A 16,478-nucleotide genomic window follows, 5' to 3' on the forward strand; every position below is an offset into this window, starting at 1 on the left:
GTGTCCTGTCTGTCAATGTGAGTATCTGTGCCCTCTCTGTCAACGTGAGTACCTGTGTCCTGTCAGTAAATGTGAGTACCTGTATCATCTCTGTCAACGTGAGTACCTGTGTCCTGTCAGTCAATGTGAGTACCTGTGTCCTCTCTGTCAATGTGAGTACCTGTGTCCTCTCAATGTGAGTACCTGTGTCCTCTCAATGTGAGTACCTGTGTCCTCTCTGTCAATGTGAGTACCTGTGTCCTCTCAATGTGAGTACCTGTGTCCTCTCAATGTGAGTACCTGTGTCCTCTCTGTCAATGTGAGTACCTGTGTCCTCTCTGTCAACGTGAGTACCTGTGTCATCTCAATATGAGTACCTGTGTCCTGTCAATGTGAGTACCTGTGTCCTGTCAACGTGAGTACCTGTGTCCTGTCAGTCAACGTGAGTACCTGTGTCCTGTCAGTCAATGTGAGTACCTGTGTCCTGTCAGTCAATGTGAGTACCTGTGTCCTGTCAGTCAATGTGAGTACCTGTGTCCTGTCAGTCAATGTGAGTACCTATGTCCTGCCTGTCAACGTCAATACCTGTGCCCTGTCTATCACCGTCAATACCTGTCTATCACCATCAATACCTGTCTATCACCATCAATACCTGTATATCACCATCAATACCTGTCTATCACCGTCAATACCTGTGTCAATTACTCCCACTTCTATCTCTCTCCCCCAGGGTTCCAACGCCCGCACTTCGTCCATTCCCCACAAGTCTTCAGCCCTGAGGAGGACCTTCACTCGCTCGCACCACCGCAACAGCCTCGAGCTCCCAGGCGGAGGGTGTCCTTGGGCCAACACCCGTAGCGTCATCGTCGACCACCCCAGCAGCAGGAGCGTGGTGGAGGTAGAGGAAGAAGATTTCTTCAACTCGAGAGACGATAGCGTTGGAGATGACGGTCAAGCCGCTGTGACGGTGGAGACGCTAGGAGCAGAAGGCAGCGTAGGAGTCCACATCGAAGTGGAGAGACATCGAAGTGTCGGGGTGATGGAGCCTAATGTTGGCGGGGAGAGAATTGGATTAGCGCTGAACGGTGTTGGCGATGCGATGGAGAGTCCTAGAGAGGTGCTGGAGCTTAAGCCTGTTAAAGCCACCGTCCACCAGGTTTAATAAGGAGGGGTCAAGCTAGGTATGTCAAGCAGGAGGTAGTGAGCCAGTAGTGTCAAGCCGGATGAATTTAGTTAGATGTGTTAGTTCAGACGGTCAAAGCCAGATGTGCCAAACCAGTTGTGCAAAGCCTGAATAGTCAAACAAGATGTGCAAATCCCGATATGTCAAGCCAGATGTGTGATAGTACATGTGCAAAGCCAAATGGTTAATCCAGATATGCAAAGCCATCTTTCTGAAATAAGATATCAGAAAAATATGTCAATCTAGTTCTGCAAAGCCACATATATCATAATACGTGAAGCAAGCTGTAGCCAGGTGTGTCAGACCAAGTGTTTCAAGCAGGTGTGTCACACCTGCAAGGTATAGAGAAGACGAGCAGACGACAAGGAGGAGGAGGAGGATATAAAGTAAAGATTAGGGGAAGAGAAGGATAAGGGAGGGAAGGGAACTATCAGGGGAAAGCGCCAAGCCACTTTTATTAAAGAAGGATAAGAATATAACATATTGAAACGTAATACAGCAGTGATGATAACATACATCAACGAGTACGTAACGAAGCGTAATAACGACTGTATTCGTGACACATAACGAAGACGTACATCAGCAAGACGTTATGAAGATGTATATCAACGGACAACGACATAACGAAACAGTACATCAACGAACAACGACATAGCGAGGGTGTACATCAACGAACATTAGCAAGACGTAACCTGAAGGTAACGAGGGAATTGTGCTCGTAGACTGAAATACCAAGCCTATTAATCTCCTGAGAAGTTCATATTTAGAGAAATCATTCCTCTTTAACAAAGTCTTAAAAAGAAGTATTCAAAAGTAGCAGAAATCAATGTTTGCAATAGCAGCAAGATTCCTTCGGGAACAGAATGCAAAAAATTCTAGTGCTGAAAAATATAAAGATATGTTTCCTGAGAAGCAATAATATTTCCAATACAGCAACTTGTGGTGTTAAATATAGAATATATCCATCATTCTCGCTCACTGCTGAAGACGGAACTGGTTTGGGACCGAAATATATAATCTATTTTTATTTGTGTTTTCAAAATACTGGGTCATTATTTTCATTAATAAGTGCGTTATTGCACTTCATCCTCATATATTATATATATATATATATATATATATATATATATATATATATATATATATATATATATATATATATATATATATATATATATATATATATATATATATATATATACTGGCAACATTGACCCTCACCTAGGCTTTGAAATTAACAACATTGGGGGTGTTGTTTAAGGTCGAGGGAGAGGAGCCAATGTTTCTTCGCCAGGTGACAATTTAACATCTTAATCACTACATATTGTCACTGCTACATATTTTCCATCATGAAATTCGTACCCCAGTTGCCGCCTTCTCGGGGACGGTGTTGCCATACGTTGTATAAAGTGTACAAAGACATAATGCATAACCTATCGTTTTATATACGGCAATATCGTCCTCTGAAACGCAAGGCGCGACAGATGTTACGAATTAATGAATACAAATTTTTTTACATCTTTGGAGGGCGAGAAGGAGCATGTCGAAGTGTCTTGAGTTTATTAGTGTGTCGGTGTCGTTCTGGCGCAATACGTCACTTAACAAATATATATTTGTGTTGCTGTCGTGTGTTATTGACCTCCCTTGTGATGTGTGGACAGGGTGTGGGAGCCGGCTCTTGGTGCTGGGCCAGATTCACGAAGCAGTTACGCAAGCACTTAACGAATGTGTACATCGTTCTTCAGTCTTTGACAGCTTTGGTTACATTTATTAAACAGTTTGCAAGCATGAAAACTTCACAGTCAACTGTTGTTATTGTTATAAACGGCCTCCTGGTGCTTCGGAGCTCATTAACTGTTTAATAATTGTAAACACAGTCCCCCAAAGATTGAGAAAAGATGTATAGGTTCGTAAGTGCTTGCGTAACTGCATTATGAATCCAGGTCTGCTTGCTCTTAACAATACTGAAGCCCTTAATATTGTCTACGATAGCGCCAGAGATAGCGCCTACGATAGCGCTAGATCGTGACAGCATTCAGCTCTTGACAACACTGAAGACCTTCATGTTATCATTTATACTGTCTACGATAGCACCGGAGATCTACCAGCTCTTGACAACACTGAAGCCCTTCATATTGTCTACGATAGCGCCAGAGATCTACATATTTCGCAGTGTTTTAATAATAGATATTAGCGACAGTACACTGCTTGAACACCTGCGCGGACACCACTAATTGAACACCTGCGCGGACACCACTAATTGAACACCTGCGCGGACACCACTAATTGAACACCTGCGCGGACACCACTAATTGAACACCTGCGCGGACACCACTAATTGAACACCTGCGCGGACACCACTAATTGAACACCTGCGCGGACACCACTAATTGAACACCTGCGCGGACACCACTAATTGAACACCTGCGTGGACACCACTGCTTGAACACCTGCGAGGACACCACTAATTGAACACCTGCGTGGACAACTACTTGAACACCTGCTGAACAACTGCTCAAACACCTGTCTCAACACTTGCTTGAATCCCAGTCCAGATACCTGCTTGAACACTTGCAAGTAGAGCCCTGTCGTCTCTATACTGTCGTCTCTACACTGTTGTCTCTACACTGTTGTCTCTATACTGTTGTCTCTACACTGTTGTCTCTACACTGTTGTCTCTACACTGTTGTCTCTATACTGTTGTCTCTACACTGTTGTCTCTATACTGTTGTCTCTACACTGTCGTCTCTACACTGTTGTCTCTACACTGTCGTCTCTACACTGTCGTCTCAACACTGTTGTCTCTATACTGTTGTCTCTACACTGTTGTCTCTATACTGTTGTCTCTACACTGTTGTCTCTATACTGTTGTCTCTACACTGTCGTCTCTATACTGTTGTCTCTACACTGTCGTCTCTACACTGTTGTCTCTACACTGTTGTCTCTATACTGTCGTCTCTACACTGTCGTCTCAACACTGTTGTCTCTACACTGTTGTCTCTATACTGTCGTCTCAACACTGTTGTCTCTACACTGTTGTCTCTATACTGTCGTCTCTACACTGTTGTCTCTACACTGTTGTCTCTACACTGTTGTCTCTACACTGTTGTCTCTATACTGTCGTCTCTATACTGTCGTCTAAACACTGTTGTCTCTACACTGTCGTCTCTACATTGTTGTCTCTACACTGTTGTCTCTATACTGTCGTCTCTACACTGTTGTCTCTACACTGTTGTCTCTATACTGTCGTCTCTATACTGTCGTCTAAACACTGTTGTCTCTACACTGTCGTCTCTATACTGTTGTCTCTATACTGTCGTCTCTATACTGTCGTCTAAACACTGTTGTCTCTACACTGTTGTCTCTACACTGTCGTCTCTACACTGTCGTCTCTACACTGTTGTCTCTACACTGTCGTCTCTACACTGTTGTCTCTACACTGTTGGCTCTACACTGTTGTCTCTATACTGTCGTCTCTATACTGTCGTCTAAACACTGTTGTCTCTACACTATTGTCTCTACACTGTTGTCTCTATACTGTCGTCTCTATACTGTCGTCTAAACACTGTTGTCTCTACACTGTTGTCTCTACACTGTCGTCTCTACACTGTTGTCTCTATACTGTTGTCTCTACACTGTTGTCTCTACACTGTTGTCTCTACACTGTTGTCTCTACACTGTTGTCTCTACACTGTTGTCTCTACACTGTTGTCTCTATACTGTTGTCTCTACACTGTTGTCTCTACACTGTTGTCTCTACACTGTTGTCTCTACACTGTTGTCTCTACACTGTCGTCTCTACACTGTCGTCTCTATACTGTTGTCTCTACACTGTCGTCTCTACACTGTCGTCTCTACACTGTCGTCTCTACACTGTTGTCTCTACACTGTTGTCTCTACACTGTTGTCTCTACACTGTTGTCTCTACACTGTTGTCTCTACACTGTTGTCTCTACACTGTTGTCTCTACACTGTTGTCTCTACACTGTTGTCTCTACACTGTTGTCTCTACACTGTTGTCTCTACACTGTTGTCTCTACACTGTTGTCTCTATACTGTCGTCTCTATACTGTTGTCTCTACACTGTTGTATCTATACTGTTGTCTCTATACTGTCGTCTCTATACTGTTGTCTCTACACTGTTGTCTCTATACTGTTGTCTCTACACTGTTGTCTCTACACTGTTGTCTCTACACTGTTGTCTCTATACTGTCGTCTCTATACTGTTGTCTCTACACTGTTGTATCTATACTGTTGTCTCTATACTGTCGTCTCTATACTGTTGTCTCTACACTGTTGTCTCTATACTGTTGTCTCTACACTGTTGTCTCTACACTGTTGTCTCTACACTGTTGTCTCTATACTGTTGTCTCTACACTGTTGTCTCTACACTGTTGTCTCTACACTGTCGTCTCTATACTGTTGTCTCTATACTGTTGTCTCTATACTGTTGTCTCTACACTGTTGTATCTACACTGTTGTCTCTACACTGTCGTCTCTACACTGTTGTCTCTATACTGTTGTCTCTACACTGTTGTCTCTACACTGTTGTCTCAACACTGTTGTCTCTACACTGTTGTCTCTACACTGTTGTCTCTACACTGTTGTATCTATACTGTTGTCTCTACACTGTTGTCTCTACACTGTTGTCTCAACACTGTTGTCTCTATACTGTTGTCTCTACACTGTTGTCTCTACACTGTTGTCTCTACACTGTTGTATCTATACTGTTGTCTCTACACTGTTGTCTCTACACTGTCGTCTCTACACTGTTGTCTCTATACTGGTGTCTCTACACTGTTGTCTCTACACTGTTGTCTCTACACTGTTGTCTCTACACTGTCGTCTCTACACTGTTGTCTCTATACTGGTGTCTCTACACTGTTGTCTCTACACTGTTGTCTCTACACTGGTGTCTCTACACTGTTGTCTCTACACTGTTGTCTCTATACTGTTGTCTCTACACTGTTGTCTCTACACTGTTGTCTCTACACTGTTGTCTCTACACTGTTGTCTCTACACTGTCGTCTCTACACTGTTGTCTCTATACTGTCGTCTCTACACTGTCGTCTCTACACTGTTGTCTCTACACTGTTGTCTCTACACTGTTGTCTCTACACTGTTGTCTCTACACTGTTGTCTCTACACTGTTGTCTCTATACTGTTGTCTCTACACTGTTGTCTCTATACTGTTGTCTCTACACTGTTGTCTCTACACTGTTGTCTCTATACTGTTGTCTCTACACTGTTTTCTCTACACTGTTGTCTCTATACTGTTGTCTCTACACTGTTGTCTCTATACTGTTGTCTCTACACTGTTGTCTCTACACTGTTGTCTCTATACTGTTGTCTCTACACTGTTGTCTCTACACTGTCGTCTCTACACTGTTGTCTCTATACTGTCGTCTCTATACTGTCGTCTCTATACTGTTGTCTCTACACTGTTGTCTCTACACTGTCGTCTCTATACTGTTGTCTCTACACTGTTGTCTCTACACTGTTGTCTCTACACTGTTGTCTCTACACTGTCGTCTCTACACTGTTGTCTCTACACTGTCGTCTCTACACTGTTGTCTCTACACTGTTGTCTCTACACTGTTGTCTCTACACTGTTGTCTCTACACTGTTGTCTCTACACTGTTGTCTCTACACTGTCGTCTCTACACTGTTGTCTCTACACTGTTGTCTCTACACTGTCGTCTCTACACTGTTGTCTCTACACTAGAAGTACTCATTAATTTCAGGACTCCACCTACACTGAACGAACGCTTCCATGACTGCAGTATACCTAACTACTGAACGATCCTGACCTTCATTGTATGATCCCTTCATTCACTGACCGATCCCCACCTACACTGACCAATCAATCAATCAATAGAGAGAGAGAGAGAGAGAGAGAGAGAGAGAGAGAGAGAGAGAGAGAGAGAGAGAGAGAGAGAGAGAGAGAGAGAGAGAGAGAGAGAGAGAGAGAGAGAGAGAGAGAGAGAGAGAGAGAGAGAGAGAGAGAGAGATGCCCGGTGCTCGACCAGGCATCCACCCCCCCAGGAAGCAGCCCGTGACAGCTGACTAACTCCCAGGTACCTATTTACTGCTAGGTAACAGGGGCATGAGCGTGAAAGAAACTCATCCCATAGTTTCTCGCCGGCGCCCGGGATCGAACCTGGGACCACAGGATCACGCGTCCAGTGTTCTGTCTTACTCAGGCTCCCCTGTCGATGTGTATGCAGTTACCTCACAGTACAAAAACTCTGCCTATGAAAGCAATGCAGTTATACACAAAAAGAAAATGGAGTGAGGTTGGGAGGGGGGAACCCAGAATATTTGCTCTAAGAGCCCCGGGTCAACAGCGCTCAACCTTCAAAGGACCAACCCGCCTCTCATATCATGTGACACGCCTTGTCTGCCTCTGTGTGTGTGTGTGTGTGTGTGTGTGTGTGTGTGTGTGTGTGTGTGTGTGTGTGTGTGTGTGTGTGTGTGTGTGTGTGTGTGTGTGTGTGTGTGTGTGTGTGTGTGTGTGTGTGTGTGTGTGTGTGTGTGTGTGTGTGTGTGTACTCACCTAGTTGTGCTTGCGGGGGTTGAGCTCTGGCTCTTTGGTCCCTCCTCGCAACTGTCAATCAACTGGTGTACAGGTTACTGAGCCTACTGGACTCTATCATATCTACATTTGATCATACACTCCATTTGTGTATGGAGTCAGCCTCCACCACATCACTTCCTAGTGCATTCCACTTGTTAACTACTCTGACACTGAAAAAGTTCTTTCTAGCGTCCTTGTGGCTCATGTGGGTACTAAGTCTCCACCTGTACTCACCTAGTTGTACTCACCTAGTTGTTTTTGCGGGGTTGAGCTCTGGCTCTTTGGTCCAGCCTCTCTACCGTCAATCAACAGGTGTACAGATTCCTGAGCCTACTGGGCTCTATCATATCTACACTTGAAACTGTGTATGGAGTCAGCCTCCACCACATCACTTCCTAATGCATTTCGTTTGTCAACCACTTTGACACTAAAAAAGTTCTTTCTAACATCTCTGTGGAACATTTGGGCACTCAGTTTCCACCTGTGTCCCCTTGTGCGTGTGCCCCTTGTGTTAAATAGCCTGTCTTTATCTACCCTATCAATTCCCTTCAGAATCTTGAATGTGGTGATTTTGTCCCCCCTAACTCTTCTGTCTTCCAGCGAAGTGAGGTTCATTTCGCGTTGTCTCTCCTCGTAGCTCATACCTCTCAGCTCGGGTACTAGTCTGGTGGCAAACATTTGAACCTTTTCCAGTTTAGTCTTATCATTGACTAGATATGGACTCCATGCTGGGGCTGCATACTCCTGGATTGGCCTGACATATGTGGTATACAAAGTTCTGAATGATTCTTTACACAAGTTTCTGAATGCCGTTCGTATGTTGGCCAGCCTGGCATATGCCGCTGATGTTATCGTCTTGATATGGACTGCAGGAGACAGGTCTGGCGTGATATCAACCCCCAAGTCTTTTTCCTTCTCTGACTCCTGAAGACTTTCCTCTCCCAGATAATACCTTGTATATGGCCTCCTGCTCCCTACACCTATCTTCATTACATTACATTTGGTTGGGTTAAACTCTAACAACCATTTGTTCGACCATTCCTTCAGCTTGTCTAGATCTTCTTGAAGCCTCAAGCAGTCCTTCTCTGTCTTAATCCTTCTCATAATTTTGGCATCGTCAGCAAACATCGAGAGAAATGAATCTATACCCTCAGGGAGATCATTTACATATATCAGAAACAAGATAGGACCGAGTACAGAGCCCTGTGGGACTCCACTGGTGACTTCACGCCAATCGGAGGTCTCACCCCTCACCGTAACTCTCTGCTTCCTATTGCTTAGATACTCCCTTATCCACTGGAGCACCTTACCAGCTACACCTGCCTGTCTCTCCAGCTTATGTACCAGCCTCTTATGCGGTACTGTGTCAAAGGCTTTCCGACAATCCAAGAAAATGCAGTCCGCCCAGCCCTCTCTTTCTTGCTTAATCCTTGTCACCTGATCGTAGAATTCTATTAAGCCAGTCAGGCAAGATTTACCCTCCCTGAACCCATGTTGGCGATTTGTCACGAAGTCCCTTCTCTCCAGATGTGTTACTAGGTTTTTTCTCACGATCTTCTCCATCACCTTGCATGGTATACAAGTCAAGGACACTGGCCTGTAGTTCAGTGCCTCTTGCCTGTCACCCTTTTTGTATATTGGGACCACATTCGTCATCTTCTATTTTTCTGGTAGGTCTCCCGTCTCCAGTGACCTACTACACACTATGGAGAGTGGCAAGCAAAGTGCCTCTGCACACTCTTTCAGTACCCATGGCGAGATCCCATCTGGATCAACAGCTTTTCTAACATCCTGATCCAGCTGGTGTTTCTTGACCTCCTCTCTCGTAGTTTCGAAACCTTCCAAGGCCACCTGGTTTACTTCCCTTTCTCCTAGCACAGTGGCCTAACCTTGTTCTATTGTGAAGACCTCCTGGAACCTCTTGATGAGTTCTTCACACACCTCTTTGTCATTCTCTGCATACCTGTCCTCGCCTGTTCTAAGTTTCATTACCTGTTCTTTCACTGTTGTTTTCCTCCTGATGTGACTGTGGAGTAGCTTTGGTTCGGTTTTAGCTTTGTTTGCTACATCATTTTCATCATTTTTCTCTGCTTCTCTTCTCAGCCTAACATACTCATTCCTGGTTCTATGGTATCTCTCTCTGCTTTCTGGTGTTCTGTTATTCCGGAAGTTCCTCCACGCCCTTTTGTTCAGTACCTTTGCTTCCATACATGCCCTATTATACCATGGATTCTTCTTTTGCTTCTCGGATTTTTCCTTTTGGGCCGGGATGTATCTGCTTACTGCCTCCTGACACTTTTGGGTGACATAGTCCATCATATCTTGTACAGACTTAGCTCTGAGGTCTGTGTCCCAAAATATTTCCCTTAGGAATCTTCTCATCTCATAGTTTCTCTTTCGGTATGCCAGCCTTTTATTTTCTAGTTCTTTTTTGGGGAGATAATTCCTAGCTCTACCAGGTACTCAAAGTGCAATACACTGTGATCACTCATTCCCAAGGGTGCTTCCATCTTAACTTCCCTTATATCCCACTCATTTAGGATAAATAACAGATCGAGCATGGGTGGTTCATCTTCTCCTCTCATTCTTGTTGGTTCCTTGATGTGCTGGCTTAGAAAGTTTCCTTTTGCCACGTCCAGCAACTTAGCTCCCCATGTTTCTGGTCCTCCCTGCCGATCTCTGTTCTCCCAGTCTATCTTCCCGTGGTTGAAGTCTCCCATGATTAGTAGTTCAGATCCATTCCTGCTAGCAACAGAAGCTGCTCTTTCTATTATGTTAATGGTGGCCATGTTGTTTCTATCATATTCCTGTCTGGGCCTTCTATCATATGGTGGTGGATTATATATGACTACGATTATAATTTTTTGTCCTCCAGTTGTTATGGTACCTGTTATGTAGTCACTGAAACCTTCACAACCCTTAATAACCATCTTCTCAGAATCCCAGCCTTTTCTTACCAGCAGAGCTACACCACCACCACCTCTTCCTTCTCTCTTTTTCCTCATAACATAATAGTCCTGTGGGAATACTGCATTTGTTATGGTTTTCGTGAGCTTTGTTTCTGTGAGTGCTATTGTCTGGATTTTCTTCTAGTACCTATTCTCCAAGTTCATTTGCTTTATTTGTAATTCCATCTATGTTAGTGTACATTGCCTTGAGGCTCACTTTCTTCTGTCCCTCCTCAAATCGCCTCCTTGGTGAGTGTTCTGCTGGTGGGGGAAGCTGTTCCATGGGTGTGAGGATTTGTGAGGTGGATAACAAGGTCTCAGAGGATACTGGGGTGAGGGGCTGGGGGTCAAGTGAAGGGGGGAGGGGAGAGGGAGGGTATGGGATGAAGGGGGGAGGGAGGACAGGAAGGAAAAGGGGGGAGGGGGAACATGGCGGGTGGAGGGGCGGGGTAGCAGGGTGGGAAAGGGAGATTTGGCTGAGCATTTGAGTGGGGACAGGGAGGGTTTGGGGTTGGGGGGTTTTCTATGCACAGGAGGGTGATGGTTGCCCTCCCCTCTGGTGTTGCTGGGTAGCTGGTTGTGGGTTTACCCCCTCACCTCTGGGGGTGTTGTGTTGGGAGGTGTGACTTCCTGGTTTTCCCCTCTCACCCTGTGCTTCTTCCTTATTTCTGCCGCCGTTGCTCTCTCCTCCCTCATCATGTCCCTCTGGAGGAATACTTTTTTAATTCTCCCACATATTGCAGATGGCTCTTCCTTGTTAGAATCATCTCCTTTGTGTTCTCATTTGCAAACACTATCTTTAACACACGGTCTCGGTCTTTGTTGTACCAGCCTAGCCTAAAAATCTTCTCAATTCTATGCTCAGCCCCTTCCATCTCTAGTGCCTTCAGTATTCCATTCATTGCCGCGTTGTCCTTATCATTCCACACTGTCGTCCTATTCTAGCCTTCCTGCTCTTTAATACCCACAGCTACCACTGATCTTTTTCTTTCCAGCAGCTGGCTAGTGGAGAGTGCCGCTTCCTGTTAGGTGGCTGCTTTCATGGCCACCTCCATCATTGTGGACATTACCTCAGAGTTATTTTTTTAGCATTTCTGCAAATGTTGCTTTTATAGTGGCATTCTCTTCCAATATACTGTTTCCACCTTCCCCCTGGATGATTATCTGAGTCTCAGCATTCTCTTTGAGGGTTCTAATCTCCTCCTTTCCTGCTGTCAGCAAAGCAGCAAAGGAGTGTATGTGTACTCACCTATTTGTACTCACCTATTTGTGCTTACGGGGGTTGAGCTTTGGCTCTTTGGTCCCGCCTCTCAACTGTCAATCAACTGGTGTACAGATTCCTGAGCCTACTGGGCTCTATCATATCTAAATTTGAAACTGTGTATGGAGTCGGCCTCCACCACATCACTTCCTAATGCATTCCATCCGTTAACTACTCTGACACTGAAAAAGTTCCTTCTAACGTCACTGTGGCACATGTGGGTACTCAGTTTCCACCTGTGTCCCCTTGTTCGCGTACCACCAGTGTTGAATAGTTTGTCCTTGTTTGCCCGGTCGATTCCCCAGAGGATTTTGTAGGTTGTCATCATGTCTAGCCTTACTCTTCTGTCTTCCAGTGTCGTAAGGTGCATTTCCCGCAGCCTTTCCTCGTAACCTTGCCTCTTAGCTCTGCGACTAGTCTAGTGGCATACCTTTGGACTTTTTTCAGCTTTGTCTTGTGCTTGACAAGGTACGGGCTCCATGCTGGGGCCGCATACTCCAGGATTGGTCTTACATATGTGGTGTACAAGATTCTGAATGATTCCTTACACAGGTTCCTGAACGCTGTTCTGATGTTAGCCAGTCTCGCATATGCCGCAGACGTTATTCTTTTTTATGTGGGCTTCAGGAGACAGGTTTGGTGTGATATCAACTCCTAGATCTTTCTCTCTGTCTGTTTCTTCATTAAGTACTTCATCTATTCTGTATCCTGTATCTGGCCTCCTGTTCCCACTGCCTAGTTTTTACTTTGCATTTAGTCGGGTTGAACTTCAACAGCCATTTGTTGGACCATTCACTCAGTCTGTCTAGGTCATCTTGTAGCCTCCTACTACCATCCTCAGTTTCAATCCTCCTCATAATTTTTGCATCATCAGTAAACATTGAGTGAAACGATTCTATACCCTCTGGGAGATCATTTACATATATCAGAAACAGTATAGGCCAAGGATTGACCCCTACGGGACTTCACTTGTAACTTTTCGCCAATCTGAGACCTCACCCCTCACACTGTTTCGTTATCTCCTGTTGCTTAGGTACTCCTTTATCCAATGGAGTACCTTCCCTTTCACTCCAGCCTGCATCTCCAGCTTTTTCACTAGCCTCTTGTGTGGTATTGTATCAAAGGAATTCTAACAATCCAAAAATATGCAGTCTGCCCATCTTTCTCTTTCTTGCCTGATTTTTGTTGCCTGGTCATAGAATTCAAGTAACCCTGTGAGGCAGGACCTGCCATCCCTGAACCCATGTTGATGCTGTGTTACAAAGTTCTTTCGCTCCAGATGTTCCACTAGCTTTCTTCGCACAATCTTCTCCATCAACTTGCATGGTATGCAGGCTAGGGACACTGGCCTGTAGTTCAGTGCCTCCTGTCTATCCCCTTTCTTGTATATCGGGACTACGTTACCTGCTTTCCAAATTTCTGGCAGTTCCCCTGTTGCCAGTGATTTGTTATACACTATGATGAGTGGCAGGCACAGTTCTTTTGCTCCTTCCTTTAGTATCCAAGGGTGAGATTCTATCTGGGCCTATAGCCTTTGTCACATCCAACTCTAGTAAACACTTCCTTACTTCCCCGCTGGTAATCTCAAACTTTTCCAGTGATTCCTGGTTAACTATTCCCTCTCTTATCTCTGGAATTTCTCCTTTCTCTAAGGTGAAGACCTCCTGGAATTTCTTATTCAGTTCCTCACACACTTTCTTGTCGTTTGTAGTGAATCCTTCCGCCCCTATCCTTAATCTCATAACCTGTTCCTTTACTGTTGTTTTTCTCCTAATGTGGCTATGCAGCAATTTATGCTGAGTCTTTGCCTTGCTTGCGATGTCATTTTCGTGTTGTCTTTCTGCCTCTCTTCTCATCCTGACATATTCATTCCTGGCATTCTGGTATCTTTCTCTGCTCTCCAGTGTCCTGTTATTCCTATAGTTTCTCCATGCCCTTTTACTTTGCTGCTTAGCTAGGCTACATCTCTGATTAAACCATGGGTTTCTCATCTTCATTTCACTGTTTTCCTTTCGGACTGGGTTAAATTTGTTTGCTGCGTCCTTGCACTTCTGCGTGATGTAGTCCATCATCTCTTGGGACGTCTTTCTTTGTGTGTGTGTGTGTGTACTCACCTAATTGTGCTTGCAGGGGTTGAGCTCTGACTCTTTGGTCCCGCCTCTCAACTGTCAATCAACTGGTGTACAGGTTCCTGAGCCTACTGGGCTCTATCATATATACATTTGAAACTGTGTATGGAGTCAGCCTCCACCACATCACTGCCTAATGCATTCAATCTGTTAACTTCTCTGACACTGAAAACGTTCTTTCCAACATCCCTGTGGCTCAACCTAAGTAAGGAGGTTATTAGGGCGCTTTACACTGCCTACTTGAGCCCACTCTTAAAGTATGTCACCCCATCATGGAGTCCCCAAAGGAAGAAACATGTAAGGAAACTTGAAAAGGTTCAGAAGTTTGCAACGAGACTCGTCCCAGCATTACGAGGGATGGGGTATGAAGAGCACCTGAGGGAACTGAGCCTTACGACTCTAAAAAAAAGGAGGGAGAGGGGGGATATGATATGAACGTATGAAATACTCAGTGGGGACTGACAGAGTGGACATAGACGAAATGTTCACACAGAATAGTAACAGAACGAGGGGACATGGATGGAAGCTGGAAACACAGATGAGTCACAGGGATGTTAGGAAGTTTTCTTTTAGCGTGAGAGTAGTGGGAAAATGGAATGCACTTGGGGAACAGGTTGTGGAAACAAATACAATTCATAATTTTAAAACTAGTTATAATAGGGAAATAGGACCGGAGTCATTGCTGTAAACAACCGATGCTCGAAAGGCGGGATCCAAGAGTCAATGCTCGATCCTGCAGACACAAATAGGTGTGTACAAATAGGTGAGTACACATACACACACATTAACAAATGTGTGTGTGTATGTGTGTGTGTATAGGCGGGACCAAAGAGCCAAAGCTCAACCCCCGCCAGCACAAATAGGTGAGCACACACGCGCACACACACACACACACACACACACACACACACACACACACACACACACACACACACACACACACACACACACACACACACACACTCACACACTACCAGGGGGCCTGGTAGCCTGGTGAATAGCGTGCAGGACTCGTAATTCTGTGGCGTGGGTTCGATTCCCGCACCAGGCAGAAACAAATGGACAAAGTTTCTTTCACCCTGAATACCTAACCACTTGGGCTGGACGGTAGAATTACGGTCTTGTATCATGCAGGTCGGCGTTCAATCCCCGACCGTCCAAGTGGTTGGACACCATTCCTTCCCCCCCCCCCGTCCCAACCTATATCCTTATACCTCCAAGAGATATATAGTCGGGCTGGCGTAGCGCTCTCTCCTGATAGTTTCCTTCCTTCCTTCACCCTGGATGCCCCTGTTACCTAGCAGTAAATAGGTACCTTGGAGTTTGTCAGCTGCCACGGGCTGCTTCCTTGGGTGTGTGTGTGGTGTGGAGAAAAAAAAGTAGCAAACAGTTGATTGACAGTTGAGAGGCGGGCCGAAAGAGGAAAGTTCAACCCCCGCAAACACAACTAGGTGAACACACACACATACACACACACACACACACACACACACACACACACACACACACACACACACACACACACACACACACACACACACACACACACACACACACACACACACACACACACACACACACCTTTAAGGGCCTCGTAGCCTGGTGGATAGCGCGCAGGATTCGTAATTCTGTGGCGCGGGTTCGATTCCCGCACGAGGCAGAAACAAATGGGCAAAGTTTCTTTCACCCTAAGTGCCCCTGTTACCTAGCAGTAAATAGGTACCTGGGAGTTAGTCAGCTGTCACGGGCTGCTTCCTGGGGTGTGTGTGTGTGGTGTGCGAGAAAAAAAAAATAGTTAGTAAACAGTTGATTGACAGTTGAGAGGCGGGCCGAAAGAGCAAAGCTCAACCCCCGTAAAAACACAACTAGTAAACACAACTAGTAAACACACACACACACACACACACACACACACACACACACACACACACACACACACACACACACACACACACACACACACACACACACACACACACACACACACACACACACACACACACACACACACACACACACACACACACACACACACACACACACACACACACACACACACACACACACACACACACACACACACACACACACACACAATCTGGTTCAGTTCATGATTTGTTGCCTCACAGGGTTAATTGAATTCTACGACCAGGCAACAAAAATCAGGCAAGAAAGAGAGGGGTGGGCAGATCGGCTGCATATTGTTGATTTCCAGGAAGCCTTTGAGACAGTACCACAAGAGGCTAGTGAAAAAGCTGGAGGTGCAGGCTGGAGTGAAAGGGAAGGTACTCCGTTGGATAAAGGAGTACCTAAGCAACAGAAGAAAACGAGTCAGTGTGAGGGGTGAAGTCTCAGACTGGCGAGACATCGCCAGTGGAGTCCCGCAGGGTTCAGTTCTTGG

The 16,478-nt window shown here is 45.2% G+C and overlaps 1 protein-coding gene across 1 annotated transcript in view; it reads left to right on the forward strand.

The window, feature by feature from the left end:
• The window catches only part of LOC123752132 (calcitonin gene-related peptide type 1 receptor), a gene marked incomplete at its 5' end in the record, with an annotated part of 74,115 nt that extends 71,866 nt beyond the window's left edge, over positions 1-2,249 (forward strand). Inside the window, one exon of the mRNA XM_069324846.1 lies at positions 710-2,249. Within this exon, the coding sequence (XP_069180947.1) occupies positions 710-1,141 (432 nt within the window). The remainder of the gene's footprint in view (positions 1-709) is intronic.
• Between the last annotated feature and the right edge of the window lie 14,229 nt (positions 2,250-16,478).

The sequence above is a fragment of the Procambarus clarkii genome, chromosome 15 (assembly GCF_040958095.1).
Source record: "Procambarus clarkii isolate CNS0578487 chromosome 15, FALCON_Pclarkii_2.0, whole genome shotgun sequence".
Taxonomy (NCBI): Eukaryota; Metazoa; Arthropoda; class Malacostraca; order Decapoda; family Cambaridae; genus Procambarus; species Procambarus clarkii.